Genomic DNA, 19,214 nt, shown 5'->3' with positions numbered 1-19,214 from the left:
CGCCCGGGACATTCAAGTACTATAATCCGACGATGAAGGCACTTTTAATTTTGTCACTAGCACGCAACCACTCGTAATAATAAAAAAAAAGATAATTGTATTGCCTTACAAGACCAAGGAAAATTCCACTTGTTCAGTTTTGATTTTTTAGGAAAAAGCAACTCATTGACGTTACCCTTGACAACAACGCGGGCGGTCGAAAGGTTTCGTTTTCTAAACTCTACGCCGCCCGCGCTTTCGCGTTTCGCTATCGCGTAGTGCTGCGCTGGTTTTGCTGGCTCGCCAAAATCCAGGAAACTGCAAGTAGCGGAGAGTGACGCGTCTATGTGGTGTCGCGGGATTACCCAACGGTCCAAGATGAAAAATTGGTCTGATTGATTGATTGTCCTAAAATAAAAAGAAAAAAACAAGTCGCCGAGCCCTTCCTTGCAAGTACATGCCACAAACAAAAAATAATAAAGGTGTAGCCTGTCTGACGCTTTCTAAGCTGAATGGATGAATGCCTCATAGCCGGTACCACCTTTGAAGCAGCTGCAAAGTTATAAGGTAGCTATAAAATACGCCAGGTCATTTCTTCATTGAGAGAATGTAATCCTTGAACTTGTTTGAAATACTACTGTACAACTCTTTATTCTTGAAATATTTAGCATACTTTCCCTAGAAGATTCCTTCATGGAAAAGTACGGGCACAGAGTCGATCTTCAAATAAACCATGTTAATAACGTTTAGTGTCATACAAATGGCCACTAAATGAACATGGCGGGTAAAACCCCAGCCCAACCTAAAGTGATTGACAAAATGGCTCTTCGATCCCAGAAGCATCCGTTTGGTCACACTGCGATGAAGGCTGTGGCTATGGCATGAAGACTAACATGTATACAAGAATCTTAAGCAGGGCAAGAAAAGTGGAACTATTTTCTGTCAACAGAGGAACCTGTTTGCAGGGCCAGTGCTTTAAAGATAGTTGCAAGAGTTGTAAGGAAAATAAATAGTATCGCCAAACTCTGCAGCGGTAGCAGCACTTGCAGAAGTGTACGATATCAAGACGTAAAAATAAAGTGTTTGAACGTACCTTATGAAAAGCACATGCACTAGGGAAAATAGAATGTTTGAAAACATCATTGCACATAGTAATCACACTGGCAGTCACTGCTACAGGTACAGTATGAAACAGTTTTTCACGAGCTAGACAATTATTGGTCCTAATTGTGTCCCGTGGTCGCAACTTCTATAAAAGAAGCATGAGCAATCCTCAAACGATGGATATGTTCATACTAAAATTCTAAGTAAATTCAGCCGTTGATCCCAAGTCTTCCATGCATCACAACAAAGAGCATTGTGCCTACACTAACTTTCTTTGATGTTTGTTGCGGTGAGCTGTAATTCTTATACAATACACAAACCAACCTGTGTAGCTCTTTGATTATCCGTCACACAGAAACGACGGAATTTGCATGACAATATAAAGTGAACTTGCAACATGTGCATTGCAAGCAAACTTCTGTGCCGAGTTCAGAGCTGGTGCGAAGCCTCATACACATGCACGTTCTGAGCAGTTCATAGCCCCCTAGTGACAGCTACAGCCACATTAAATTGAACGAGGAAACCGTCCCACAACGTAGTGTCCACTAGTCCCCACTGTAGAACATGTTTTGAAGCATGCTCAATTAAAAACATAACTTTTTTAAAGGATTGGGAAATGATGAGGTGTATGGACAGCAGATCTCGAGAATGAACAGCTGATGTTCATCAACTCTAGGTAGAAACATCTGAACCGCGGAGCAGGCATTTCGAGCAGTGCGAGACGGCGAGTTCTGGAAGTGAGCTCACAATCAGAAGCTGCTAATGTAGCTGCCGTTTTCCTGGGCGCGAATTCGTCGTGCGAGAATGCGCTCAAAGATTAGCCTTACCTCCGGACGCGCTGACCGGCCGGCCTTCTTTAAACTGATTCTGAAAGGGAAAGAAAGAGACGGAACAACACAAAGAGTGAGAAAGTAGCGAACGAAATGCACCATTCGACACAGTTGGATGCATCGGCGGGCCGTCCAAGACAGACCGCCTTCCTCATCGCGTACGGAGTTTCACGCGCGAACGGACGCCCGAGCCGTAAATACACACCGGACAAGCACTAGCAATGTTACAGGTACACGGGTGATATATGGACAATCAATCGGTGAGAACCAGAGTCAAAGCACTCTGTTCTCCGAGCGAAAGAAATGCGGACGCGAGCGGTTCAACACAGCTGATCGATACCGCCACGATGTGGTAGCGTCTACTCGACGCCTTGCAATTTACACCGTAGGCCCTACTACTGGTCCCCTATCCGCAATAAAGGCTGCGTAAGTTCTAACCAAAGATATAAGAAGCCGACGGTGGTTTTTCAGAAAGCTCTTGCACAAACGCGCTCCTTTCGCGGCAACGTTCACGGCCTCAATAAGCACACGAGGTAGCGACGATGTAGCAGCGGCCAATCGATGCGGCGGCTTTGTATCTCACCGTTGAATCCATCACGCCTCTGTCATTACTTCTGGGACACGGACCAGACTTCTATCGACGACAGACCAACTCTTGCTTTTCCGCGCACAGTCCAAAACCGCTGAAACCACGCCACTCCTCTTGAGTTCCTTCTTCAGCGACACCTGTTTAGCATGCACCGGCCGAGGCCAAGCGGAACAAGCAGGCGATGAAGTATTGCCGGTGACATCTGCGCGAAACTATCGCATGGCCGCTTCAAATATATAAATAATCTGCCGCTAATTTTACCCGCACAGTTTTACCGTATTTACGACTGATATAAAAAATAAAAGCTCATTACAAAAAAGCTCACACTGTGGTAACATCCAAGCACAGAAAACATAGCCAATCCAGGCCGATCCGTGTACACGCCCCGCTCGTTCGAGACGGGTGTTTCTGCTGCTGCTTGGCGCTGACATTTATTTCCGTGGTGTTTGTTTGGTCTTCCAACGCAGGGCAGCCCGTCATGACGACCGATTTCGAATGGCCGTGGCAGTACAGCTTTCCGCCGTTCTTCACGCTCCAGCCGACGCTGGCGACGAGGGAGAAGCAGCTCGAGGCGTGGAGCAATCTGATCCTGAACTACTACAGGGCTCACAAAGCCTACGTACTCGACGTCGCCGAAGCCCTCGCGTCGCCGCTGTTCCACAATAAGGACATCTCTCGAAAGCTGTCGGCGGACTCTCTCCAGGAGGTCCTCAAGTACATGAGTTCTCGAGGCCAGGTCGCCTGGACCGATAAGCAGCAGACGCGTTGCTACGTGTATTGGCGATCGCTCGAGGAGTGGGGAAAGCTGATCTATGACTGGGCGGATGCCACAGGACATTTGAACGCGGTATGCACCTTGTACGAGCTCGTGCAGGGAGACAATACGGCCGACACCGAGTTCGCTGGCCTCGACGTGGACCTGTTGCGGTTATCCTTGCAAGCATTAGAAAAGCAAGGAAAGGCCGAGCTGATATCTTTCGATGGCAGCGAAGGCGTCAAGTTCTTTTAATTGATCTATTCTTCGCTCGACGTGAAGTGTCGGCATGCAAGAGGCAAGACACCGCACGCTTTTCGCCCACCGTGCCAGAGCCTACTTCGTCGCTACTAATGTGTCGAAAGAGAAGCGATGTTATAGCTTGGAAAAACGTTCCGTACTCGTGAGAGCACAAGTTCGTTGATCCCTATTTGAAATGGCTTGTGAATTTCATAGCAGCGCGAAGTGCGACACACACAAAGTGCAACACGTCTCGGGTTTAACGACTTTGTCTTGACCGTAAAACAGTGAAACAGTGGTATGGTTTTCTTGTGTGCGTCGTCATTGTGCCTAATATGCCGCATGTAAAGTGCTGTATTGTACGGATAAAATGCAATTTACTGTGCCTCTATGTAATACACAAGATCATGTAGTGTATTCACGCCTCTCATTATGCACAGTAATTAAAGGTTTGTCAATATTGACACAGTCCAAGCTTTGTGCACTAAAAAAAAAAATTTTTATTTTCATCCTGTACACTGTCTTGCTTGCTCAAGAGCGCCCTGCAGCATGTGCAATGTGTCGTCTATGCTTTCGGGTCGCTGGAGCTTGGAGTCTCTGTGTGACTGTGCTTCGTGCAGCCGTGCTTGAAGGGTCGAGTGCATTTCTCTCAACCTTCCATAAAGCTCGTCATCTGAAATAAAATTTTACCACATGTTAAGTGACAAGTAATCTGAGCATTACATGACGTTAATGCCAAATGAGCTGACATGTTTCTGAGACCAAAGACAGTATAGGGGAATTGCTCTATTCTTCAATAAAGAGGAACATGGTTTTGTAGTTTGTTTGGAGTGCACAATAAGCTTGCAATAAGGCACCGCACGCACACACTGCAATGTGACTAAAGTAGCTAGAGGAGTTCAAATTTGCAAGCTCTGCTACAGAATTCTAAGCCACCTCAGTGGGTATATAGCACTGTTGCTATCATGAGTGGCATAGGGTTTTACAATGGTTAGTAGACTATTCTCAATTACACCGTCCTTCAAGGCACATGCGGTTTAGCAGGACATTTTTAAGTGGCATCTAAAGTACCTGAGCAGTGCTGACTTACACTAGGCTTTGCATAACATGTATGTACAGGTGCGGGCACTGATAGCGGGAACGCAGGAGTCGTGGCATCGCTCCGCGGAGAGCCCCACCGATGGCGCAGGCACAATGAAAGCGATTGGCGAAAAGCCCAACGAGTTGTCTACCAAGACTTCACGAGATACTGGTGGTACCACTCCACGAAGCTATGCCACGAGCTCTCGTGTTCCCCCCGCTAGCAGTGGCTTCGCCTGTACATACATGTTGCATGCATTGGTGATGTCTAAAACACCAGAAATTTCATTGCCTACTGCTTCTGGTGCTGGCTGACTTGGTGATACCAATGGAAGTTATGAAGTTGGCTCTTGATTATAAAATGGGCCTGGCCTTTTTTGTGTTCGTTTGAAAACATACTATGCCTTTTAAAGGATACTTCCACTCTGAACTATTCATCCTCTGCCAAAAGTGCATTTTAGCTTCTGCACAGTGCATTTTGCTCACCTAAGAACAAGCAATGACATCGTGATAGGCCAGCCTTCAAGATTGCACAGCCTTTTCAAGATTATGATGTGCTGCTTCACTGCGACACCATAATGCTACATTCTTGAACAGCATGCAAAACTGATGCACATTGCTGGACAGTAAAGACTGACAGTGTCTCATAAATGTATAATGCTTGCATAAGACTTTCTGACTGAGCTACTACTGTGGATAAGCCATGGTGCAATGCAAAGCCATTCCTACATTAACTTTCCTTCCTTTTGATTTTAGGCCTCACTGGTTTCGATTATTCAGCGGAAGCTGTTGCTGAGGGTGCAATGAGGACACCACTTACTGGCAGCTATAAATTCCAAATACACTTTATGTGCACGCACGAGCAAAAGTACGCGAACTGCAGCTTTGGCGAAAATGCTTAATTCCTTGGCAACTCGGCAGGCTGACGACCTTAAACTTACAAATGCACTGCAATAATTGCAATGCCAAGTCTGAACTGCTGTCTTCAGTTCAAGGTTACATGCCAAGGCATCAAGAAAATTCAAAGCAACCCTGGTCTACACGTCACATGTGTACACATCTGGAATGTATAACTCGTGAAAGATTTGTGCGGCCGCAGTGGCCATGATTTGATCTCGTGACTTCATGCTTGGCAATGCAATGCCTCCACAACCAAGCTACAACGGCAGGTAAAACGTGCGCCTAGATACTGCGTGAATCTTCACTGAGATGCTCTCGAAGACCTAATTTCATCGCCCACACAAGTTGGCTGAAACCACTTATTCCCTGTTCGTAAGGCCCATGCATTTCACCAAAGGCTGGGGCTACTTTGTCCCATTACAATATCAAGCCCGCATTGGCGGACACTAATTGTGAATCTCGCAAGGAGTGTTGGACAGCAGACATGATCAGGTTAAAACCCGACAGCCAATGCAATGACAAAAGTCACCCAGTCACCTTCAGCCTTGCTGCCAGTGGCTAGCCGAACGTTGCTGACGAGGGTCACTGCTGAACCTAGGGTTCGCCAACAGTGCCTGGGTGGCACTGGCAATGACTCCTGTCCTTGAAGCCAGTGCACAAGCAGGGACTCCAACTTTTCACAGCGTGGCACTATAAAGAAAACAGTGCAGTTTCTATTCCACAGCTATTTTGCAGTAACTTGGCACTTTATGGCTGGCCAACCGGGAATAACAATGGTGCCACCTGGCTGAAAATTTAAGAGTTTCCACGGGTGTACAAGGCAACTGAAATGCATGATCGAACAGCAAGTGTGCCATGAGATGGCTATGAGAATACACACATAAGCAGGTTGTCAGTGTAAAAGATTGTTTAATACAGTCCTTGAGAAGATGAAAAATGATCTTAGTGCCACCAGTTCACACCTTGAGCTCACGTTTTCATGCCTGTGTGCGCCTTGTCAAATCACCATGCCTGTAGAACTAATGGGTGCCTCACTCAACAAGTGCCTTCTAGGCTGCTGTTTGTAGTGAGGAACAGTGGTGCTTGTCACACATTTCCAAAACATTTACAACTGTAGTCAAGCCGCTGATGTGCGCACAAGTTGCATACGGCTGGTAAGCTGATAGTGCATGGCTGAAGTGAATACCACACAGACTACAGAGCACTGACTTTAAAACATATTGATTTTATTTGTAAATAGTGCACACCTCCAGAACTTTCTACAGGGGCAAAAAAAAAAAAAAAAGATAACAATCGGTTCCAAAAGCTGATCTCACCACATGCTGTTCACATAATAATCGAACTCCTTCCTCGATGAACAATAGATGGTGAACTGAATTAATTTATTTTGCTTCAGCTACCCTTTGTGTGAACTGGGGTGGTGTTCCAGATCAATCACTTTCACAGTTATCACTTTCGGTGAACTCAGATTGGCTAAGCCATTCTGACAGACCAGAATGACCAGAATGTCTGTCTCTCCAATAAAAAGTCTGCAGACACCGGCCCATAAGAAAGTCTGCCATGGTAACACATGTAAGAAACAGTTTCAAATGAATGTTGCCTCTTTTGAACCTTTCAGCCATTCAATGCCAGCAATGCACTAGTAAAATTACATGTGCATTTCCTTGTTCTGAAATTTAGCATTGCTTCATTCTATATCAGTTCTGACAAACATACTAAGTACTAAACAACTTACTTAAGACAGCACCATCAAAGTGCTCTGGCATCTTCAACAGTATGGATATCGACAACCGCTCAGTACTTAAAGTGCATCAGTACCATGTCTATAGCAGTGTTCTTATTTTTTATGCATGCTAGTCCAATGTAATCCACATCAGAGAGTGATTGTCAAAAGCAATGATGAACAGATAATACATTAAATGAGCAAAGAAAGGAACACTTACAGAGGAGTTCTTTGGCATCAGTCTCACAGTCCATAACATGCAGTAAGTGCCAGAATGCATCCAAGGAGCCATACTTTTCTCGTGAGCTGCCCAGTGAGAAATGCGAAAGTAAACTTCAACCTCGGAATACGCTAATAAGTATACCTCAAAGCAAATCTGTGTGCATATGTCAGCTAATCACCACTGCTCAGTTCCCCTTTCCTAGTACGTGTCTTTCTGTTCGCCTGTCATTACGTTCAGTCACTGCGCTTTTACACCTGTCGAAGCATACTTGTGGAGCATGCTGCCTGGCAAGAACTTGATGTGCTTTTGCAGCACAGAGCCCACTGATGTGTGTATGCTTGCACAACAAATGCTTGACAGTGGTTAGATAATACCTTCAAAATTCGGGAAGATGTTAAGAAAGCTTCACTTTAAAAGTGCACCCACACAAACAGCATGCATCCCTTTATATCGTAGTCAAACTTCCGGTCTCCCAGAGACAGAAAATACAGAGATTTGTATCGTATTCACAAGTTTAACTCCAACCAGAAGGTATAAATGTTTCAAAGGGAGCTCTTGAATCCATTCACTGTACTAATCACACAAATATACCCAGTAGCCCTTTATTATTACCCCTTTTTTCTTTTCTTTTCCCCAGACGAATGTCTATGCATGCTCTTTCAGTTTTCATTTGTACTCTTAACCGTACCTGAGTCCCCTAATACATTCTTTTATAGAAGCTATTGGAGGACTCTGACCAAACACAGGCTTACCAGGTATTCTTGTTCGCCACTCTTACCCCTCTTCCCACCTCTTTTAAATTCCAGGGATAAGTTGAACAGTACCTGCTTTCTTAGAAGACCAGGCACAGTGATTGGACACCACCTACCCATGTCCGTAAATTCTTTTCTGGTTCCCGTTGTTATCTCCACTTGTCGAAAGAAACCAAAATCAGTGCCCCATGGTTCGCCTCCTCTCTCGCAACTCCAAACATCCCTTTGTTTCTCCCCCTGTAATTTTCCATCTGCCTACATTTATTTTTATTTTTTTTTTCTTCTCTGACATCACCTACACCACACCACACTCTGACTTATTCTCCTCCCATTCACCCATTGAGGGTGCGGGAGAGTGAGCTTCGCGTACATAAAAGCGATATGCTAAGGAAAGCAGTCACTGCCCTGACAAAGACATGTCCCCATGTCGAAACTTTGGAGAGCAACATTCCATGTTCAACTACTGCTCTTCATGTTATTTTAGGTTCCATAAGTTTTCGTGTTATTGCAATGAACACACAAAATGCTTCTAAATTTGATACTTCGAAATACTCTACTTCAAAGCTCTCGTTAGGATGTTTCTGCAAGTGGCTGTGGCCTACACGCAAGCTGAGCTGTTTTGTCTTTTCTTTTTTAAAGGCCATAGTTTTGAATGATTTGTATTGAATCCTCTGTGCAGTGTCATGCTCGACTGTAGAAGTTGCAGGAATGTCGTGTGTGGGACCCACAGAATGCATCCAGGACATGGAATGCATCCCTATGCCACTGCTGTATGAGACATCACACTGGTGCACCTTGTTGCTACAGAACTGGCCCCATCTGCTTCTGCAGCCTATCAGTTGCATTATATTAAGGATCCCTTCTCACAAGGGCCAAATCAACATACACCAGCCTTGTGGATGTAATTATACTATACTTCTGGAAGAAACTGTAGTCAAAATTTTGTTGGCACTCCTCCCTTAACCTTTCTCTTAAAGTAATTTTGAATGCCTTGACACTGATATGCCAAAAAGAATCGGGAGCACTGACGTGCTAGGAAAATCAGGGGAGCCAAGGAAATTGATTGATTGATAATAATAACCAAACGAAACCAACAAACTATCAAGCCTTGTAAAGCAGAGAGGAAATTCAATATTTTTAATTGAAATGTAGAACTGAAAGTAGAAGTAAAGACAAAATTCTGCTGGTGGGAGTTGAGCCCACAAACTCTGCATGATGCATTAGATTCCCAAGAAATCATACAAGGACAGTCACCATAGTAATTCATTTTGGAGAGCATCGTAAATGTCATGCTGTGGGTTTAGCTCTCACCAGCAGCGTGTTGTCTTTTTCTTACACTTTCATTTCCCTCTTTATTATTAAGTGGCTCATGGGTCGAAAAATGCAATGTCCGGCGTTATAAAAAAATTGACCATTCGGCGTTATGGTACCGAAATTCAATGGCACCAAAACTGCTGGGAGTCGAACCCACAACCTTTGGCATTAATTAAGGCAAGCAAAGCCATGAGCTTTGGCGGGAGTCGAGCCCTCGACCTCTGGCGGGACCACAACACAATGGCACCAAATTTAATGGTACCACCTTTGATGGTCGAACCCACGACCATTGGTGGGAGTGAAACTCATGGCCTTTGGTGTTAATTAAGGTACAGTCAATAAAGATAGAATTATTCAGGTACTCATACCCACAATCTTTGGTAGGAGAAAACAAGTAGTAAGAAGTAACAACACATTTGAATGACAATGACAAGTAATTGAACTAATGTCTTGCGAGCATGCAGGCTTTCTCCTTCATCCTCTTTACTTTAGGACATGCTAAAGTAGCTGTCAACTTTTTATTTCTACACCTCAATTAAAGACTCTGTTAGTTCCTGCTATGACATCCTTGGCTTCACTTGGTTGACCTTGATGGGCACTTTAGTTCGTCTTTCTTGCTCTGTGTCTGCTTGTTTCTATTTCTGCAGTGCAGCATAAAAAAAACTGACAAAATATTTTCAACTATCCTGCATTCAAGCTTTCCTAGCCTTTAATGCATGCAGTGTGGAACTCCTGTTCTTCCCCAGCCAGAATAAATCACTGCCTCAAGCTCACCTCAGGTGGCTGGCAGCCGTGAAAAGTGCCTCGATAAAGTTTTCATTTGCACACATTGCGCACATCTCCGAGTCTTCATCAAAGACACAGTCCAAGACTTGCAGAGTAGCGCCGAGCAGCTCCTCTGTCGAATGCAGCAAGCAGACGTAGGCAGTGGCGAGAACATAGAAGGGAATCAAGGACAGTGCTAATCCATGTGAGATGTGGCCGAAGTCATTAACAAATACAGAGCTGGATAGTGGTCATCTCGACAGTGTGTTACTTTCCAAAATGGAAATGCAGGAAGGGAAGACCTTTGCACTGGCTGTTCCGCGCATGCACATGCTGAGGTTATGTTAAATGCTGGATGCAGCAGTATTTCCCAACGGAAGAAGTGTAACGAAATGTGGAGGTGTTTTATTACAAAGCGAAGTAAATACATCATGACCATGAAGTCTTTTGGAGCAACAAGCAGACTCCGAATGAAGCATTAATCAGGCAACTACTGCAAGTAATCACAGTTAACAAGGCTGGTATTATGTTTAAGATGTTTCTGAGAAACAGCACTTGTATGTACAGTTGGCATCAAAAGTTTACCAAGTTTGGGTTTTATGAAAAAGCTGTATTCCTGTGCAGTTTCTCAGATTCAGATTTATCTTTTGTTATATTACAGGTGCGCACATTTAAGGGGAGGCGCCCCTCAAAACAACATTTTTTTATTACTTGTAGTAGAGGTTTCAAGATTCAGTCAAGTATAGAGTTTTCTATGCAGATTTCAAATATGGCATTAGTTTTTGCGTAGATATTATATTTTTAGAGTTGTGTGATGCGCAATGGCAAAATATAGTCACCTTTATGGGCACTTTTTTATGTAATAAATTTTCACAGGAAGCTTGTTTAGCTCGTTGTAGATCGCGAAGTGCCGATATCTAGCCAAACAGTCTGTACAATTACTGAAACTATGCAAAAAAATTTGAACATTTCAACAAATTTTTTCTTCTCGATTCTTTTAAATATAACCATGCACTTTCGCAACTTACTGAGTGAAGATATTGCAATTTCAAGTAGATATTAGCACTACATATCTTCAACAGTATGTATGCCGAATTTCGTTAGTATATGACACTTGTAAGTGTACAAGGTAATTTTCATGCGATTGTGAAAAAAATTAGTTGAAGTGTCCTAATTTTTTTTATATAGTTTTAGTAATTGTACAAGCTGTTTGAATAGATATCGGCCCTTTGCGGTCTACAATAAGCTAAACAAGCTACAGCACAAAGCGTTTTGCACAAAATTATTACACAATAAAGTGCCCGCAAAATCACTCTATTTTGCCATTACGTAGGACTTGACTAAAGAACTATAGCAGCTACACAGAAACTAATGACATATTTGAAATCTGCTTGAAATTCTCTATATGTGGTTGTATTTTCAAATCTCTAGTGCAAATATTAAAGAAATGTTTTTTTGAGGAGCATCTCCCTTTAAACATATGTTTTACACTTAAGAAAGCCCCATAGTTAATGACTGCAGGGGGACCTCCTACACTCTTGTACAGCTAAGTATACATCGCAACAAGACGCATTAAAGAAAGGCGTTACAGCATGGCATATGGCAGTAACAATGCCAACTGCTAATAGCAATAATATTATACAATTTTAACTGCTGATTTCAATTTAAAAAAAAAATGAAAATATGAAATAAAAATAAATATGTTGCAGTTTTGCACGAAAAGTGCGAAAAGCATTGATTGCAATAGCAATTTATCACACAGCTATTATCTATTATCACACAGCAAAGACGTAAGGTTAGTAGTTTTATCAGCTGCATAAATTGACATAATCATTCGCTTAACTCGCCATGGTGGCGTATTAGCTTTGACGTTGCACTGCTAAGCCGCTGGTCGCAGGATCAAATGCCAGATGCGGCGAGCGCATTTCGATGGAGGTAACGTGCAAGAACAACCGTGTACTGTGCGCTGGGTTCACATCAGAGAAGGTGGTCAAAATTAATCTGGAGTCCCCCACTACAGTGCGCCTCAGAATCATAATGGCGTTTTGGCACGCAAGCATTTCCTTACTAAATTAACAAGCACGGTGTCGCACGCACAGGCAAACATGAACACATCTCACACAACTGGTATGCACACGCACTGTAGGAACACTGGTGTAATGAAGAGTGTCAGCAGTGACGAGCGAGCTCCCCTTCGTGCTTCTCGTTTCAATGAAAGCCAGGCACATAAGAACACAGGGCACGCGAAGCCATTGGCTATTTCGGGTCGGCTAGCCTTCGAAACCACCGTACATTTCTTCTAAGACAGTGGCTGCGCTCAGCCACCAGAGTAGAGGAGGAGATGCGCACTAACCTGCCTCCCCCCCCCCCCCCCCCACCAACCCTTGCGTGCAAGAAAAGATGGCACACATCCTCTCTTGTGAAGAAGATGCCACCGCATCAAGCTACCATACCTCTCGGCTCACCTTCGATAGCTCTCCCTCGCACCTACAACATACAGCATGCAGCCACTATGTTCCTGCACTTGGACTTTGTATGGAACATCACGGCTTTGCCTGGAGTGTCCATATCCCATATGTCCAAATTCACCTGGAGTGTCACCACGGGTGTTTTTGAGCGTGTTGACTGAGTGCTTCAACAGCTGTCTTTTTTTGCTATTGCCGGGAGATGTGGAAGTAAATCCAGGTCCTTCTCACACGCGTACCAAAATTATCGGCGGTGCTTCGAGCACAGACACCTTGAGCGAGGAAAGCAACAGTGCCGCTAATGTCATATTAACACAATCGGAGCAAAACATGGAAATACTTCGTATCTTGAAGGAATTGCAGGCACAGTCAGTCGCGTTTTCAGCAAGTAACGGAGACATAAAGAAAACCATGGAAGAACTACGGAGCGGACAGCAGAGTATTAATTCAGCTCTCGCAAATATGAATTCCAGGTTTACGACAGTTGAACACTCACTTGAAGCAATTGACGAAGTAAAGCAGGACCTCAAATGCACTGCTCTTGATATTCGCAAACAAAATCAACTGCTGCAGGCACGAATTCATGAATTAGAAGACCAGAGTCGTAGAAATAATTTAGTTTTTCATAGTATCGCCGATAAGAATGCCCATGAAACATGGGATGAAACGGAACAAAAACTTCTAAATGTCCTGTCAAAATACGTTGACCCCGAACTCTCGCCGAATGACAAAGATAGGGCTCATCGATTAGGGTGGTATTCTGATTTTGGATGCCGTCCGGTGATTGTGAAGTTCAACAACTTCAAAACCAGAGAAAGAATTCTGAAGTGTAAAAATGACATAATAGAAGAAGACATTCAAGTGACAGAAGATTACTCGTTTGCCACACACCAAGCATACAAAAAACTTATTGGCTTCGCCAAATCACTGCCCGGCTCCCCATCTTTTAAGCTAAAATACAATAGGTTGGTCGTAAACGACAGATCCTCCATGTATGACCCTGTAAACAATAAAACATTTGAGATTACCGCAGAAAGCACCAAGCCGGTAACCCAGCGCACGCCTTCGCCTCTCCCCGGTGCATCTAGCTCTTGTATATCTGCCTAACGGTTACCGAGAGGCAGTGACCATTGTTTAAGCGCAGCTCAAACATCAGTTTTATTTACTAATATCCGAAGTGTCATCAAAAGACGTACTGAACTCTCCTCTGCCATTAGTGCGTGTTCCGTCGACATCGTCGTCCTAACTGAAACTTGGCTGCACGAATACATACGCGATTCTGAGATATTCGATTCATCAAATCAGTTCCACTTCTATCGTTGTGACAGGAAAGATCGGCAAGGTGGTGGTGTACTAACAGCAGTCAGTAAAAAAATAGAGTCATATTCTCTTCACATAACGTCAAGCATCGAAATTATATGGGTATCTCTTCAACTAGGCTACCGCAGAATAATCCTAGGCGCATGCTACCGACCGCCTAATGCCTCTCCTACATTTGTTGCAGAGCTTCAAGATACCATTAATGTCATAGTAACGCGTCACCCCTCGTCATCTATCTTTCTATTGGGTGATTTTAACTTTCCGGGCATCAATTGGTCCTCGGTGCAACCATCCTCCTCTTCGGCGCTATGCAAGGAATTCACTAATTTATGTTCACTGTTCAATCTTACCCAAACTGTTACTCAGCCTACAAGAATTACTGAAGTTACAACAAGTACATTAGACCTCGTACTAACAACATGCCCAGAACTGTGTTCAGAAATAACCTACATGCCCCAGTTAAGCGACCATTCTTTGCTAAATTTTCTGTAAACATTCCCATACAAAAATCTGCTAGTCACACTAAAATAATACGCATGTATCATCGCGCTGATTTCAACAAAGTTAATAATGAACTAGGCTCTTTCCTGGCCACCTTTTTCGAAAAATTCGACTCGCGATCGGTGAACGCAAACTGGCTCTTATTCAAGAACAAAATCTTAGATCTAACCAGCCGTTTCATACCCACTCGCGCAATATCCTATCACCTGCATGCGCCATGGTATAACGCGCATCTTAAGCGCTTGTCTAACCGTAAGAAACGCTTCTTCCGTTCAGCTAAAGAATCACGCACTGAACATCATTGGTCCCGTTATCGGTCTGCAGCTTACACATACAATTCTGCGGTCATGAATGCTAAAGCAAATTACCAGAATAGCACTCTACTGGGTATGTTGCTCAATAACCCAAGAAAATTTTGGAGCGTCATTAACCCCTCTGAAACGTCTAGAATAATACTAACGAATTCAAGTGACGAACCTATATCCGATACTGCCTGTGCAAATGTACTGAACGGTGTTTTTTCGAGCTTTTTTTCAAATGGTGAAACTACGGATTTCCCTCAACTGGATCATAACAACTTCCTCCCAATGTACCCTGTAGTCATCCATCCTGATGGTATAGTTAAAATAATTGACAATCTTAAGATATCTTCCAGTGCTGGTGTCGATTACATTACTACAAAGTTCCTGAAAAGTACTAAAATATATTCATCACTTGCCTTAACTAAAATATTTCAGCAATCATTGGAAAACGGTGAACTACCGGCCGATTGGAAGATAGATAAGGTGGTTCCTGTACATAAATCTGGTAATAAACACTCGCCTTTTAACTACCGGCCCATATCTATTACCAGCATCCCATGCAAAATCTTAGAGCACATACTCTTTTCACATATTGTCACTTTCCTTGAATCAAACTTGTTTTTTCATTCTTCTCAGCATGGTTTTAGGAAGTCCTATTCATGCGAAACACAGCTACTCTTGTTCACGCACAAACTTCACGCAATTTTAGACTGCCGCTCTATCGCCGACTGCATCTTTCTAGATTTCGCGAAGGCATTTGATAAGGTTTCCCATCATCTTTTGTTACTAAAGCTGCGCATGGTAGGACTAGACACTAACATTCTAAAATGGCTTGAAGTGTTCCTTACCCATCGTCAGCAATTTGTTTCCGTCAACAATGTTAATTCCACCGTTCACCCTGTTCTTTCCGGTGTGCCCAAGGCACCATCTTGGGGCCCCTGCTTTTTCTTATATTTATTAACGACTTACCCAGTAACCTTTCTTCTTCTGTACATCTTTTCGCCGATGACTGCGTCCTTTTTCGGCAAGTAACAAATGATAGTGATAAGCACATTATTCAGTCTGACCTTAACGCTATCTCAACATGGTGCAAAACTTGGAATATGACTTTAAATGCTGAAAAGTGCAAACTTATGCGCATCTCTCGTGTTAATAGTGAATTGCCAGTATATACTCTTAATGGTGTGTTACTTGATCCTGTTACAAGATACAAGTACCTCGGAATTCATCATCATCATCAGCCTGGTTACGCCCACTGCAGGGCAAAGGCCTCTCCCATACTTCTCCAACTACCCCGGTCATGTACTAATTGTGGCCATGTTGTCCCTGCAAACTTCTTAATCTCATCCGCCCACCGAATTTTCTGCCGCCCTCTGCTATGCTTCCCTTCCCTTGGAATCCATTCTGTAACTCTTAATGACCATCGGTTATCTTTCCTCCTCATTACGTGTCCTGCCCATGCCCATTTCTTTTTCTTGATTTCAACTAAGATATCATTAACTCGCGTTTGTTCCCTCACCCAATCTGCTCTTTTCTTATCCCTTAATGTTACGCCTATCATTCTTCTTTCCATAGCTCGTTGCGTCGTCCTCAATTTAAGCAGAACCCTTTTCGTAAGCCTCCAGGTTTCTACCCCGTACGTGAGTACTGGTAAGACACAGCTGTTATAAACTTTTCTCTTGAGCGATAATGGCAACCTGCTGTTCATGATCTGAGAATGCCTGCCAAACGCACCCCAGCCCATTCTTATTCTTCTGATTATTTCAGTCTCATGATCCGGATGTTGCAGCGGTGGCGTAGAGGTAGAACACCCGCCTCGCATGCAAGAGGTCTGTGGTTCGAATCCCGGTGCCGCGCAATTTTCCACCGGATTAAAAAAAATTAAAAAATCCACGTGTTGATAAAATTGCATAAACAGGCCTGGAGTGTGGCCTGATCCCGGTGACCAGAACTGGTAAGGCACTCCCTCACCAGAGCAGGATTGGCCACCCTGGTGCAGTACTTGGCCACAACCTCCTATATGAACACAGCAACCTCGGAATTCATATTACGTCTAATTTTAGCTGGCATGCGCACATTGAGCACATCACTAACAAAGCTAATCACATGCTCGGATATCTGAAACGCAACTTTCACGCAGCCCCAACTAGCATCAAACTTCTACTCTATACCACACTCGTACGTTCACAACTAGAATATGCTTAATCAATCTGGGACCCTGGTGTTAAGAGTCTGATCGACCTACTGGAGATGGTACAACACAAATCAGCGCGGCTTATTCTCTCTGACTTTCGGCGTACATCAAGCGTAACCACTATGAAGACTACCCTGGGCCTAACTTCACTTGCATCACGACGCCAAATTGCACGCTTGTGCCTTTTTCACAAAATATTTCATCATGAGTCTATTGGCTACGAGTTACTTCTTCGCCCTTCATATGTTTCACGCCGCACAGATCACATACATAAGGTAGGCATTTCTACATGCAAAACTAAAACATTCTCGGATTCTTTTATTCCTCGCACGTCATATGACTGGAACCACCTTCCTTCCTCAATTGCCACAATTCCTGACCCTGTATTGTTTCGGACTGCTGTTACCGCTTCTATTGAATGATATATTGTGTTGATCACTTATTCTAACTTATCTATGTCTTGGTAATTGTTCTCTGCTGTTGCTTGGATTTTCAGTGTTATTATGTATTACCCACTCCCCTCTGTAATGCTTTGCCCTGAGGGTAAAATAAATAAATAAATAAATAAATAAATTTCTCTCGTAATAAAAGAAGCCAATCAAAGGATCAATGGCAAAGTATAACAATCAAGAACTGAGCGGTACCGCAACAAGTGGGGTCCTACTTGAAGGTATATAACAACAAGTTTGCCCGCTGCAAGTAAAATAGTGCATCATTGTGTTAGCCACATGTGCTAGTCAAAATTGCACATTTAAATTCCAGGCTGCAGGAATATTCAGCTTCTTGCCAGATATAGTGCCCTGCTAACTTTTGACGCCAACCGTACCTCCTCTGACGATGCAAGAAAGAACAACAAACATTTTTTTAAGGCTAGATTATGTTTGCTTTATACTGCTGAGAAAAAAGTGTGCTTTGTTCTCCCAGCTCGTCAAAACCACAAACAGGTGTAACTTTACTAGAGCATACTATTTTAATGATAACAAATAATAAATTACACATTTCAACATTACCGTAATGTTTGTCTTTGTCTGTGACATGCAGCTGACCACATGGAAAAACGGGAGCAGTTAAAGGGACCTTTTCTGGGCCTGTAAACAAGCCGGTAAACTAGCGCACGTGCATGTGTTACAGTAAGGAAAGAGGGTGAAAGTACATAGCATCGCTAATATGTATACATTTACTACTTTCAAGAACTGTAAGCTCAATAACAAACTGAAAAACTGAACCGAGTTCACAGGTAATCTGGCATGTTACGAACCTTACATGTAGAATTACGTTTTCAAGTCCTTTGTGCTGTCAACAGAACAACAATGATCTTCATTAGGAACGCCAGAGCGATGCATGCTGGACAGTGAGAAAAGACAGGCGATGTGCAATCATGGACGAGAGACTTGCCATTGATGGAGTTTTCCAATATGAATGTTATGCCTGAGAGGCAGCTGTCAGATGAACGGATTGCCTGAAGCCAAAATGGCAAGGAGGCTTTATTCGACAGGCATGTGTGGCAAAGTCTGCAAAGAAAAAACAAAGGACCATGCAAGACTCTTTTGCAGGTATCGCACAGGAAGGACCAGTATGAAAGGGAACACCTTAATGATCAAGAATTTATTTCTTTATTTAGGTAACCACAGGGCCAGTTTGGCATTGCAGTGGGGTAGAGAGGTAAACAGAAGTACAGGTACAAAAATAGCAGGAACAATACAATGTAACAGAATAAAGCACATAACTGAAGTTTATATATATATATATATATATATATATATATATATATATAATGCAGAGACACTAGCAAATACAAGTCAACAGAATAACGTACATACCATGGCACAAAAAGCAAGTACGACATAAAAGATAAGTGAAGTAAGTTAAACACATCATATGGTTGTGGCAAAAAAGGATAAGAAAGCATTTTTGCAATATCATCACACACCGCAAGATGCATGTGCAGCGAAATCATGCAAGGTAAAAGTTGTTTTCAAAAGTGTACTAGGTCAGTAACAGAAGAAAAAAAAAATCAGAAATCTCAAACGTAACAGTGAGAATGTTCTCCCAACAGCAGAACTACTCAAGCAAGGTTTTAGCTTTTAACCATGTAGCAATTTTTACTTCAAAGCTGGTTAGGTGTGCCCTTTCACGTTATACCACCCCATAAATCTTATCAGCCCCCCCTTATCTGTAA

General features: G+C 43.2%; 3 protein-coding genes across 4 annotated transcripts in view; 1 reads left to right on the top strand and 2 right to left on the bottom strand.

The window, feature by feature from the left end:
* The window catches only part of Orp8 (Oxysterol-binding protein-related protein 8), a 137,504-nt gene extending 134,803 nt beyond the window's left edge, over positions 1-2,701 (bottom strand). For both annotated transcript variants that reach the window (XM_050184735.3, XM_050184738.3), the window contains exons 1-2: positions 2,497-2,701; positions 1,911-1,950 (exon numbers count right to left, since the gene is read on the bottom strand). In XM_050184735.3, coding sequence (XP_050040692.1) covers positions 1,911-1,950; positions 2,497-2,508 — 52 coding nt within the window. In that variant the 5' untranslated portion in view covers positions 2,509-2,701. The remainder of the gene's footprint in view (positions 1-1,910; positions 1,951-2,496) is intronic.
* A 183-nt stretch (positions 2,702-2,884) lies between these two features.
* Vps25 (vacuolar protein sorting 25) lies at positions 2,885-3,960 on the top strand. Its single transcript, XM_050184773.3, has one exon. It carries the CDS (start codon positions 2,981-2,983, stop codon positions 3,509-3,511), a length of 531 nt encoding a protein of 176 aa, XP_050040730.1. The 5' UTR covers positions 2,885-2,980; the 3' UTR covers positions 3,512-3,960.
* Positions 3,961-3,972: 12 nt separating this feature from the next.
* The window catches only part of LOC126537611 (protein saal1), a 28,868-nt gene continuing 13,626 nt past the window's right edge, over positions 3,973-19,214 (bottom strand). Inside the window, exons 7-11 of the mRNA XM_050184764.2 lie at positions 18,431-18,546; positions 10,263-10,386; positions 7,420-7,505; positions 6,014-6,166; positions 3,973-4,169 (exon numbers count right to left, since the gene is read on the bottom strand). Of these exons, the coding sequence (XP_050040721.1) occupies positions 4,003-4,169; positions 6,014-6,166; positions 7,420-7,505; positions 10,263-10,386; positions 18,431-18,546 (646 nt within the window). The 3' untranslated portion in view covers positions 3,973-4,002. The remainder of the gene's footprint in view (positions 4,170-6,013; positions 6,167-7,419; positions 7,506-10,262; positions 10,387-18,430; positions 18,547-19,214) is intronic.

The sequence above is a fragment of the Dermacentor andersoni genome, chromosome 4 (genome assembly GCF_023375885.2).
Source record: "Dermacentor andersoni chromosome 4, qqDerAnde1_hic_scaffold, whole genome shotgun sequence".
NCBI lineage: Eukaryota > Metazoa > Arthropoda > Arachnida > Ixodida > Ixodidae > Dermacentor > Dermacentor andersoni.
This window is presented reverse-complemented; position numbering and strand designations above follow the sequence as displayed.